At 42.0% G+C, this 12648-nt stretch overlaps 1 protein-coding gene across 3 annotated transcripts in view; it reads right to left on the bottom strand.

Annotated features, from left to right (window-relative positions):
• Positions 1–12648, bottom strand: part of Cops4 (COP9 signalosome subunit 4) — a 33496-nt gene extending 20848 nt beyond the window's left edge. The window contains exons 1-3 of one of the 3 annotated variants that reach the window (XM_021162103.2): positions 12411–12648; positions 1729–1808; positions 1092–1243 (exon numbers count right to left, since the gene is read on the bottom strand). In XM_021162103.2, the coding sequence (XP_021017762.1) occupies positions 1092–1243; positions 1729–1808; positions 12411–12484 (306 nt within the window). In that variant the 5' untranslated portion in view covers positions 12485–12648. The remainder of the gene's footprint in view (positions 1–1091; positions 1244–1728; positions 1809–12410) is intronic. The other 2 variants (XM_021162105.2, XM_021162104.2) reach the window with 2 other exon arrangements.

The raw sequence follows: 12648 nt of genomic DNA, 5'->3' as shown, positions 1-12648 counted from the left end.
CATGTCTGTACACACAGAGGTGCATGTCTGTACACACAGAGGTACATGTCTGTACACACAGAGGTGGATGTCTGTATACACAGAGGTGCATGTTTGTACACACAGAGGTGCATGTCTATACACAGAGCAAGGCTGAGTAGGAAATCTTCACTAGCACTCCGGCTGGAACTGCTATGTCCTAATACTTACCTGATTTTGTAAATGCTGTTTGATTCAGTTTTATAAAAAATGTGTAATTGAGCAACTATCTCCTTTAATAGCATGAGATCATAAAAATAATGTGTTATCTTAAGCTCAAGACCTACTGTTTTAACATAACAGGACTGGTGACCATATGAACTCACAGAGACTGAGGCAGCTTGCTGCACAAGTTCAAGACAGCCAGGGCCCCAGCAAGGAAACAGGAATAAACCTAACCAAGAACTGTTTACAACTGATACCTTTGTGGCAAAGGGAAAACCAAAGTCTTTCTTGGTCTATGAGCCGCACTCAAGGACAGAGACCCCACACCCAACTCAATATTTTTGCAGACTTTTTGTTTTATTTTGCTTTGTTTGGACACTTGTTGTCTTATTAGTGTTTTACTTGTTTGTTGTGATTTTTGTTTCTGTGGTTTTGTGGGGAGTGTGTATGTGTGTGTGTTTGCTTCTGGTTTTTGTTTTTTAGTTATTCAAGACAGGGTTTCTCTCGGTAGGCCTGGCTGTCCTGGAACTTGCTCTATAGACCAAGTTCCAAGTTGCCTCAAACTCAGCAATCCACCTGCCTCTGCATCCCAGTGTTTGCTCCTTTTTTGTTTTTTTGAGACAGGGTTTCTCTGTGTAGCCTTGGCTGTCCTGGAACTCACTCTGTAGACCAGGCTGGCCTCGTTCTTTTTTTTTTTTTTTTTTTTTTTTTTAAGAGAGAAAAAGAACATAAAGCTGAGTGGATGGGGAACGTCTGAGAGGAAGTGGTAGAGGGCAAAACATAATAAAAATGTATTATATGAAAACTTTTTTCAAAAAAAAAAAAGTTACTAGGAATTAGGAGCTTCTAGTTCCTGATTTTTAAAACAGAACAAAACAACAATAAAATCTAGGGCTCTAGACTTTTACCTGCTCTTCAAAGGAAATGACCCGAGGCTGGATCTTCTCCAAGGTGAAATGGTAGACCTCCTTGGCTGTGCTGTCTGGCAGGTTAGGGAGGTGTGTGCAGAAATCTGTTAGCAGTTGCCGTGAGATCACAAGGCTGACATTCTCATTCACCACTGGTCAGAAAGTAAAAAATAGGAAACATCAATAATCTGTAAGTTTCCATTAAGCAATTAAATTTTACTTAAAATTACCACTTAATACACTCAATGTATTATTCAGAGACTTGCATGTTCTTCTCATATGTTGCATAATTAGTTTCTTTATGCTGGATTTTACTGATTTCTTATCTACTACAGCAAAGCAGGAAAAATACAGTAACTTTTCTAAGAAAGGATTGGGGAAAATCCCTTGAAAATTTTACTCTCCCTTTTCTTTATTTTTGTGCAAAGGCAAAGCACAGAGCATCTATATAAAGCCTTAATTGGGATTTCAACTTTGAAGACAATTTAACTGAAAAATAGCCCAACTATAAGTGGCTAAAAGCATGGAATAAGTTCATCTCAAAGCACATTTAACACTGATTGTGTAAAGCAGGCCGACGAGCTTTAAAGAACTACTCAGTCATACAAGGCAAGCGTGGCTCTTCCATTCTACTCACTCGCTTCCACAAAAGCTTTCAGTGCTTCTAGTTGTTCTGTCCCAGATAACTGAATGGCTTTTTCCAGAATCTGACGATATCTAAAACAGTATCAAATAAGAATAATGAATGTTTAGTTCTAATTGTCAACTTGAAACAATCTAGAATCACTGAGGAAGAGAATCTCAATGAAGAACTATCTTAATCAGATTGGCCTTTGGACACAGTTCTAGAGCTCTTGATTACATTAATTAAAGGGTGAAGACCTACCACTGTTGGCGTCACTATTCCCTAAGCAAGGAATGCTGAACAGAAGAACTGAGAAAGGAAGATGAGCATAGTCGTGCCTGCACTTATTCTCTCTCTGTCTTAACTATGATGTGAGCAGCTGCTTCAAGCTCCTGCTGCCTTGACTTCCCAGCAATGATGGACAGCAGCCTGGAACTGTGAACTAAAAGAGCCCCTTTCCCCTAAGTGGCTTGTCAGGGTATTTTCTAGCAGCAAGAGAACTGAACCTCAGACGTATATTGTCTAATACAAACTCCAAAGTTTATCTATTCATCTCAATTGTCTATTTGTTTTTAGAGTTTTCACTATGTTATAGGTCCAGGTTAGCCCTGAACTCGATGTGTAGCCCAGCTAACCTGGAACTTGATTCTCCTGTCTCTGCTTCTCAAATGCTAGGATCCCGGGGATGCCATCATGCTTTGGCCTATTTATTCATTTCTACCACTAATTTTGACATACATTCTGTCTTTTCAATTTACCCTAATTTCTTCCATTAATCTCTAGTTGATAGTTTTCTTTACAGCACTGATAAAATAATATTTTTTCAAAAGTGTCCAGCCCATCACAAAAAATACTAAGCCTCAGGACTGGTGAAATAGCTCAACAGATAAACTCACTTTCTGCCAATTTTGACTTCTGAGTTCCATTCCTGAACCCACACAATGGATGGTGAGAAGTGATTTTTCTAGAAGTTGTTCTCAGACCAAATCAATAACTAATATAAATAAATGCAATCTTAACAATTTTAAAGATAAATACTAAACCTGCAATTCTCTGTTTGTTTTTCTGAGACAGGGTTTCTCTGTATAAAAGCCCTGGCTGCCCTGGAACTCGCTCTGTAGACCAGGCTGGCCAAGAACTCACAGAGACCTGCTTGCTCCTGCCTCCCAAGTGTTGGGATTAAAGGACTGTGTCATCCACCATACCTGTCCTAAACCTGCAATTCTAAGATGCTACCTCTAGTTTTTAATATTGAAAACCAGATTTTTTTTTTTTTTTTAGTTTTAAAACCCATCAGAAGAGGCGTTAATTCATAACTCTATGTTACTGAATGAATTTAAGGTGCCACCTTCCTGAAAACTTTCATTTTGAATCAGAACTAAAATTCCAATTTTCCTTCAAATTTCTTTTTAAAAATAAGCTACATTCTTCATCAACAGTATGTGATACAGACGCACAAGTACACTATTGAGTTGATCAGCTTTTCCTCTTGCCAGCTTCATGATCATCAACCATAGCATAACGCTGCCTAGAGAACAGAACCACTGCTAGAGACAGAATGTCTCCGTGTGTACAAAACCAGTTCCGCCAAGTGAGCGCACTAAGAGAATGTTCTTCCTGCTGTCAGACATCTGCACTCAGTTCTAGCAACTGGTCTGCTCTCTATCCATCACCACAGCAAACGGGCGCTATAAAAAGAGTAAGAGAAATGCTAAAAATAAACAGTGACCATTACCAGGCAACGCTAAGTTCCTTCCTAAAACACAAGTTCAAAGAGGGCAAGGGACTTTTTTTCTGCTTTGTTCACTGAAATATACAATGTCTTAAACAGTATATGGCACAAAACAAACAATGATTTAATAACACTGGTAACATTTTATTTCAGTATAAGGAAGCTAAATTTTATTACTTTTTATCTTCTGTTCTTTTGTTAATTTTTAAGATTGATTATTTTTACTTATATGTATGTTTGGTGAGCATCTGTCATATGAATCTCCATATGACCCATGGAGGCCCTAGAGCTGTGAACCACCCAATGTGCATGGCTGGAATTCCAACACCAGGCCTCTGGAGAAGTGACTAATCAGAGCTCTAACCACTGACCCAGCTCTCCAGCCCTCTCTTCTGTCTTTTAAAAACATTTATCAATGAGCTCGGAGACATGGCTCAGCAGTTAAAAACATTGGTTACTCTTCCATAGCACCAAGGTTAATGGTGGCTCACGGACATCTATCTGCAGATGCATTCTGGTCCCAGGGATCTAACACTGCTCCCTGGCCTCCATGGACTCTAGGCACATGTACAGTGCAGACATACATGCAAGTAAAATGCCCATACACACAGACAACTTATAAAAATCATTATTGGGGGTGGGGGCAAAAATGCTGCAGTGTGCACATTGACGTCACAGGATCACATTGCTGAACTGGTTGTCTCCTTTACCTATATATGGGTTCCAGGAATCAAACTCCGGTCTCCAGGCACCCTAGGAAGCATCTTTACCCACAATCCACATGGACAACACCACTCTTTAATTTATCTTACACATTATTTTTTAAAAAGCATTAAGAACTGTTTTAAATTTGTTGTTTTCTGAGATACACTCTCCCTTTGTCGTCCACGTTACCCAGGAACTCAGGTTCCCCAGAGTCTGAGCTACAGGCACGAGCCACGCACTGGCAAGTTAAATGCATTTGCAAACCTAGCATTGCAGTTATTCACACAGTGGTCCACAAGGAAGCCCAGAAGTAAAACCTGCACAAACAGGACCTGAACTCATTCAGATCAGCGACATGTTTGGTAAGGCCCATCTTCAAAGCTACCATCCAGTTTCTCTCCCAACTCATCTAAAATCCGCAGTCCTGGTTACAAGAGAGCTCTGTCAAACCACAATAGAGGGCTGGAGAGATGGCTCAGCGGTTAAGATCACTGAATGCTCTTCCAGAGGTCCTGAGTTCAATTCTCAGCAACCACATGGTGGCTCACAACCATCTGTAATGGGATCTGATGTCCTGTTCTGGTGTGTCTGAAGACAGTGATGGTGTACTCACATGTATAAAATAAATAAATCTTTGAAAAACCACAATAGAAGCAGGTATGTAGCCAGGAAACAGCAAATTCCAAAGGACACAACAGTTAAGAAGGAAACAGCAAGCCTCAAGACCACAGTGTTCCTTTCCCTATGACTAAGTTTGAGCCTTTAAGGGATAACACTGTATTAGAGACTCCTTCCTATGATGTACCCCATTCTAGCCTCCTCACTTACAGTATGTACACACACACTCACAGCTACAGAAAGGAACATTTCTCTTACACTCAGATTTACCTACTTATTGATCTGGGCACATTTCAGATAGGTTATACTTAATGATGTGTCATTTATCATTTTGATTGATTTTTTCAAATTTGATAAGTCTATTAAATCAAGATTATAGCTAAGTCTTGTATTTACATACTCCTAGAGTATTTTATACAAACTAATATTCAAATTGATAATATTCAAACTAAGATAAATACTTGACAAATGTGCTGCCTAACCTGAAGTTAAGATTTGTTTGATGCTATGGGTGGTGGCACATGCCTTTAGTCCCAGCACTCAGGAGGCAGAGGCAGGCAGATCTACATGAGTTCCAGGTCAGCCAGGACTATGAGAAAAACCCAGACTCAAAAAAATACAAATTAAAAACATTTTTGAAAAATATTTACTTTTACTTTGTGTCCGGGTGCTTTGCCTGTATGTCTGGTGTACGACATGCATGTCGACCACAGAGGACAGAAGAAGGCATCAGACGGCTCAGTGGTTAGAGCACTTGCTGCTCTTGCAGAGGATCCAGGTTCAGTTCCCAGCACCACATGGCAGCTTACAGCCATCTGTATATAACTCTAGTGCCAACAGATCTGATGCCCTCTCTGGCCTCTAAGGGCACAGACACATACACATGTATACACAGATGCAGTCACCCGACCCCTGCCAAAGCACACAGGCAATAGCTGTTGTTTGCCCACTAGAAGTGGGTGGTAAGCTGCTACTTCTGAAGAGTGCACGAGCTCTGGTTGTATACAACACACAGAAAATCAAGTTGGGTGGGAAGCTTCCTCCCTGCTGGTTAATCACCCTCATGCTGGCCGGGCAGGCGTGGTGGTGCAGGCCTTTGATCCCAGCACTTGGGAGGCAGACATCAAATGGCGTTAAAAATAATTATGTTTATGTTTATATATCATGCCACCATCAGCTCTGGTCAAAGAAACTTCTTTTTACAGTGGACAATAGTAAGTTTAAAAACTAACAACTGGGCACCCAGGTGGTGGTGGTGCACACCTTTGATCCCAGCAGTTGGGAGTCAAAGGCAGGGGGATCTCTGAGTTCAAGCCCAGCCTGGTCTATAGAGTGAGTTCCAGGACAGCCAAGGCTACACTGAGAAACACTGTTTCGAAAAAGAAAAACAAACAAACAGCCAGGCATGGTGGCCCACGCCTTTAATCCTAGCATTTAGGAGACAGAGGCAGGCGAATTTCTGAGTTCGAGGCCAGCCTGGTCTACAGCGTAAGTTTCAGGACAGCCAGGGCTACACAGAGAAACCCTGTCTTGAAAAAAAAAAAAAAAAAAAAGAAAGAAAAGAAAAGAAAAACAAAGAAAAGAGGTTAGCAACTGGTTAAGAACACATGATTAAATTATCATCAACAAATGGGACTTCTCGACCTCTGTCTCTAAGGGTCAGGGAACATCACAGAAAAGGGAGTGAGAAGACTGTAAGAGCGCCAGCGAGACATTAGCTAGAACCAACAAAAGCAACAATCAATTGCAACAACTAGAACTGATACTGAAGCCAGAAAAACTGTAACACAGCTATGCCTGGAGAAATAAGGCGAGATTTCAAGTTCAATAATAAACTTAAGAACGGTGAAGTGTCAGTTGGAACATCAACCACCAGAAATTACAGAACTGAAAAATATTATAACCAACTTAAATACTTAAGAGCAGATGAGACTGCTGGAGGACAGCTAACCCAGACAGCAGGTCTGAAGAACCATCTAGAATGAAGCACAGAAATGGAAAGCACCGAGAGAGAGAGAGAGAGAGAGAGAGAGAGAGAGAGAGAGAGAGAGAGAGCGCAAAGAAATTCCAGGATGTTGTTCTGAAGTCTAGAGCCAGAACACACAGAAAGAGAAGGCATTATTTAGACCAGGAATGGTGGCTCATGGCAGGAATCGCAATACTTAGAAGACTGAGGCAGGAAGATTATAGTGAGCCAGTCTGAGCTACAGAATAAGACACTGTCCAAAAAAGAGGTAGACAGGTAAGCAGACGATCCAACAGACACTTCCCAGAACTGTTCAGAGAATCTTATCTACTGGACTTCCCAAGCAAGCTCAGCCAAGTGACTTCAAATACTTTCAACACGTGGCCACATTTCTTTCACTCCCTGTATCTATGTCACTCTGCACATAAAAAAGTTTATGTCTCCTCCATTCTCAACTTGGTGACCAATGGAATGTAGCCGAGATGAAATGTCACTTCTGAGCCTGGACCTAAGGAGGCCTTGAATGTGTCATTATCGCTGGGACCCTGTTGTCATACTAGCCAAGCACCTCACAAAAGCAGAGCTGTCCCTGTACCTGGTCTGCAGCTCTTTGTAGATGTGTGTAGGAGACCAAGTGGAAGCAAAGCCATTTGGGGCAGATAATATTTACCTCAGCCTAAGGCAAACTGTCAACCTCCAAAACTGTAAACTAAACATGTTATTATGTTTTAAGTCACTAGGTGACTTTTTTCAGTGGCTTATTTCACAGTAAAAGCTAACTGCTACTTACATAGACGCATCATAGTGAAGTGGCCAAAATTAAAGCAAGTACATGTTAACACAATTTTTAGGAGAAATAATCTCTAATAATCTCTTGTTCTTTAAGCACTGTGTTCCAATTTAGTGGCAATGGGAAATACTGGGGGAAGATAATCTACAAGTTTTAGTTGAAAACAAGAAGTTCATTCTCTGTTAGGAAACTGAGGCAAGAAGTTTGTCATGAGTTTGAGGTGACTATAAACTACATATAAGGAGTTTCAAGACAGTCTAGGGTGTGAACAAGACACTAAAACCAAAAAACAAATTAAAAAACATACCCAAGTTTGGTCAAAATAATGTAAGGCCAAAATTGTGGCTATATTTAGTTACGAGGTCACAGACATGGGCTGTAGCACATCTCCTAAATAAAGCTGTTTGCTTTGAAAAAACTAAAAAGTAATTTTCTCTGGTTTTTTTTCCCCCTATAATGAGGCCAATAACATTATCTACTTCCACATAGTGTTTGGCACACAAATGGTATCTAGTTTGGACATAGGAATCACTGAAACTGCCCTGAAGGATCAGCAGAGCAGCAAAGAATCCGAGTCAAAAGGGGCTTTGAGATTATCCCGTTTCTCTGCCACTGCAGACACGAGTGTGAATGCTGACACTTCTATTCCTCCATTAACAGAAAGTTCTAATCCAATGTCTACCTCACTAGAGCACAGTACAATCTTATTTTTCTTCCTTCTGAAAACATAGTCTTAGCCGGGCGTGGTGGCACATGCCTTTAATCCCAGCACTCGGGAGGCAGAGGCAGGCGGATTTCTGAGTTCGAGGCCAGCCTGGTCTACAAAGTGAGTTCCAGGACAGCCAGGGCTACACAGAGAAACCCTGTCTCGAAAAACAAAAAAACAAACAAACAAAAAAAAAACCATAGTCTTGGTAAGCAAAGGTCTTCTATTACTAAGAGGTCTTCTATAACTAACAACTTATAAAATATTAGCAGATCCTGGCAGGGCACATTCGTAAACCCAGTTTTGGGGAGCCTGAGGCACAATTTGGAAGGAGTTTTAGGCCATCCTGGGCTAGTGTTGGATGCTAGCCTGGGCTACAAGAAACTGTGTCTCAAAACAACAAACAAACAAAAAATAAATGTTTAAACTGCAAAGCCCCCCAGGCTCCTCCAGACGCCATCCACACTTTAGAACTGGGAGGAGGAAGTCGTAAAGGTCTTATTTCCATGGATGGATTCAACAAACACCTAACACTCATGCCCTCAAGGAAAAAACATTTTTTAAAAATTGAATTCTGGTCAGGGAAGTGAAGAAATGAACAAACAAAACAGCTTAATCTCTGTCCCCGAGAAAGTAGGCTCCAGCTGTGCACAGGAAGCTAACTAGCCAGCTGCCGTGTGAGGATGCTGTGCGTGTCTGAGTGTGTGCGCACGTGGAGCAGGTTTCCAGGAAGTCACATCTGATTCAAATGTGAAGAACCAAGCAGGTTCACCAATTAAGTCCAGCCAGGCTGCCACAACAATCACCTTCACAGGCTCCTTCTCCAGTCTCCCTCTTCCTCTTCTCAAAATCTGGGGCTTTTTGTTCTGAGTTTTGGATTTTTTGAGATAGGGTCTCTTTATATAGCCTGGCTGCCCTGGAACTCAAAGAGACTGACCTGCTTCCAACTCACAAGTACTGGAATCAAAGGCCTTCACCTGGCTTCTAGAACTTTTCTTGAAAAAAAGATGTAATTACTTTTATGTGTGTGTGTGTGTGTGTGTGTGTGTGTGTGGTCTGCATGTGTGTCTGTGCACCACGGGTTTGTCTGGTGCCCTCAGAGGTCAGAAAGGGGCATTGCATCCCATGGAACTGGAATTATAAATGGTTGAATGTGAATGCTGGGAACTGAACCCAGGTCATCAGGAAGAACAGTCAGTGTTTCTACTAGCCAGGCTATTGCTCCAGTCTGGTCTTCTAAACTTTGTAAGAGAATAAAAAACAAAACAACAACAACAACAAAAAAAAAAACCCAAGAAAAACCCAACCCACATATATCATATATAAAAAGCAGTCTATATCTGCAACAACAACCACAACAAAATGCTATTTCTATGGCTATTTTCTTATACTAACTTTAGCTAACATCAGAAAGCATGTCTAAATGAGCTTTTAAAAAGAGAGGCAGCCGGGCAATGGTGGCGCACGCCTTTAATCCCAGCACTTTGGAGGCAGAGGCAGGTGGATTTCTGAGTTTGAGACCAGCCTGGTCTACAAAGTGAGTTCCAGGACAGCCAGGGCTATACAGAGAAACCCTGTCTCGAAAAACCAAAAGAAGAAGGAGGAGGAGGAGGAGGAGAGGCAATACAATCTGGATGGTTAAAAGTGAGCTTTTGAAAAAAACCTGGGTTCAAATAGACGTCATGCTCCCAACCCTAGCACCTGGCTAGTCACTGATTTAACCAATAATTCTTGAACACTACACTGCATGGAACAGAAAGTGTCAGCATTAGAAATCTTGTACTCTATAATTTCTTAAAGTGAGAGCCTTTGTTTCTCAGTTCCCAACATAAAAACCATAAACGAACAGATGACTTGACATATGTACATCATAAAGTATGTGGCTGGCAGAACTGTGTTGTTATGAGAGTAAATTCTGACACATTTTTACCAAATAGTACTAGGTAAATACCAAAGGGAAGGCCAAAAATATCCTCAGAAAAAAATTACTGAAGGCTGGAAATGGCTCAGTGGTTAAAAGAATGCTTGCTGCTTTTCCAGAGGACCTGAGTTCAATTCCTAGCATCCACCCAGGTGGCTCAGGACCACCTGTAACTCCAGGTCCAGGGGGATGCACTCCCTCTTTGAACACCCATAGGCATCTGCACACAGGGCACACATACACATAAATAAAAATAATAAGCTAATTCTTAAGAAAGAAAGCAATGTTGAGAGGGTGCCAACTAACACTGCATGGGCTATCTGTTATCAAGCAAAGTATTTCATTTCCTCTTAAGGAAATCCACATGGTAGGCTGGCACTCCACCCTCCATTCATGTTCCTGCGCAATGCCACTTTGCTTCTAAAGAGTTAGTGGTACATTCCATTTCCTTTCCCCTGGAATCTGCACTGCTCTCGATACTTGCTTTCATTGGTATTACAGAACTGATGTGAGTCTTGTCAGACTAGCCTTATGCCTTACAGTTCCACTCTCACCCTGTTAGAACATTCTGATGCAGGAAGTCCCAGAAAAAAAAAAAAAAAGCCAAAGCTAAACCATGGAGTGAGAATAAAAGATCCAGCCAACTGCCAGGTATCTATCTACACGTGGCCAGCCCTAGTGCATCTGCTAGCCAAATTAATCTGCGTAACTGAACCAGGTAAGATCAAGAAAACAGGCCAGGCAACATACAGATTCCCAGGGTGGGGGGTGGGGGTGTCACTTTTATATTACTAAATTGTGTACTTATTTAGCTACAACAGGCAAAAGAAACACCCTATTGGAGACATGCTACTGTTCATCTCTAATTCCAAGCTAGAGAGGTAAATAGTAATGAAGTTCCACAAGATTTTCAAGTTCTAACACCTGCATCTTAGCTGATAACTAATGAACTTACATTTTCTGTAATAAAGAGAAAAAAAAAAAAACAAAGGAAATATAAGGGAATACATAAGCTAGTTTTACTTCTATCCAAAGCTATAAAAGTATTAATACATGGAAAAACAACCAAACAATGAAGACATAAGTCAACTATTTCCAACCCCTGGAATAAGTCGTATGTATGTATTTACTGACTGCTTAATAACAACATTATGACATTTTCCATACACCAGGGACTGTGCTCAGTTATTGAAGTGTAATTAGTACATAGACACATGCTCATTTTGAAATCAGATAAGACTAAGTCTCACGATTACCCTTCCATTTTTTTAAAGTGGAAAAATAAAGAATAATGTAGTTAAGCCCAGGGTATACAACTAAGTTTCCCACTAATAAAGTAGACTGAACTGTCTACACAGAAAAGTCCAGCACAGCGGTCACACAACACACGCACCATTTCAATGTGCAGGTTTGATTAAGAATATTTCATTAATTAGATCAACATGCCCTCAGCTGTGAGGTGTAAATGTTAGGGCCAATTGAAGGCATACTTTCATTAGAAGGCAAAACTGTGAAAATCTACACAAAGAAGACTACAGCTGTTCAACAACTGCTTGAGGGGACTGAACCGTGTCCCAATTTTTGACCTGGAGTGAATCTAAGCACCCTAAGGTTTCGACAAAATTCCTTAGCAGGCCCTGGAAATATCATTGTTCTAGATATCCTGAGCCGGAGGACATTCTGCCTGTGTTCTCTTCTCCAGAGTTGGTGACAGACAGCGAGTATCCAGAACATAAGGACCCACACACGCTATGAACTGAGAGAAGTTCTGGACCACATGACAGCATCCATACCTCCTCTGCCCCTATCAATCCTGGAAAGCCATCTCTTCGAAATAAAAGTCTGCATCAAAGTCCAGAATATAAATTTACCTCCAACACGGCGAAGGCGGGGGCGGCAGCGAACCGAAGTCAAACTCGGTGTGTCGGGCTCGCCGAAGAGACACTAAGGAAGGCGCCCACCGCCGGGCGAGCCGTCATCTTTCTTACCTCGCTTCCAGAAGCCAAAAGAACCCGCAGAGGGCGTTATCAAGGACTTAAGAAGCTGGTAGCCACCCGGGGTCGTGGGACGGTCAGGACCCCAGCACAGGGTCCCTACAGCTTTCTGTTGCTCCCAACATTTACCGCCACAGCTGAGCTCAGGCCCGCCCCCCTGAGTCAGGCCTAGCTCGAGCCTCACGCCCCGGAGCGCCCGTCGCCTCTGGGAAGGTAAACTTGCGGCTTCCTTCCTACCTCTGTACTGCTAAGAAATACTCACTTGCCCGCCAGATCTTTATGAGAGCCGCTGGAATTCATGAGCTGGGCCAAATCCTGTCGCACGGTAGCCGCCATCTTTCCTCCAGCTCAGCCACGGCTGCGGGACCTCTCGCTGCCAAGAAGAAAACGAGCGTGGTCCTCCAGGAGGCGGGCAGAGGGGACGCGAGGTGCCATAGAGTAGCGTCTCTGTGGGCCAGAGCGCCGAATAGGGGGAGCAGGAATTAGCTCCGCCCTCCGAG

The sequence above is a fragment of the Mus caroli genome, chromosome 5 (assembly GCF_900094665.2).
Source record: "Mus caroli chromosome 5, CAROLI_EIJ_v1.1, whole genome shotgun sequence".
Classification (NCBI taxonomy): domain Eukaryota; kingdom Metazoa; phylum Chordata; class Mammalia; order Rodentia; family Muridae; genus Mus; species Mus caroli.
This window is presented reverse-complemented; position numbering and strand designations above follow the sequence as displayed.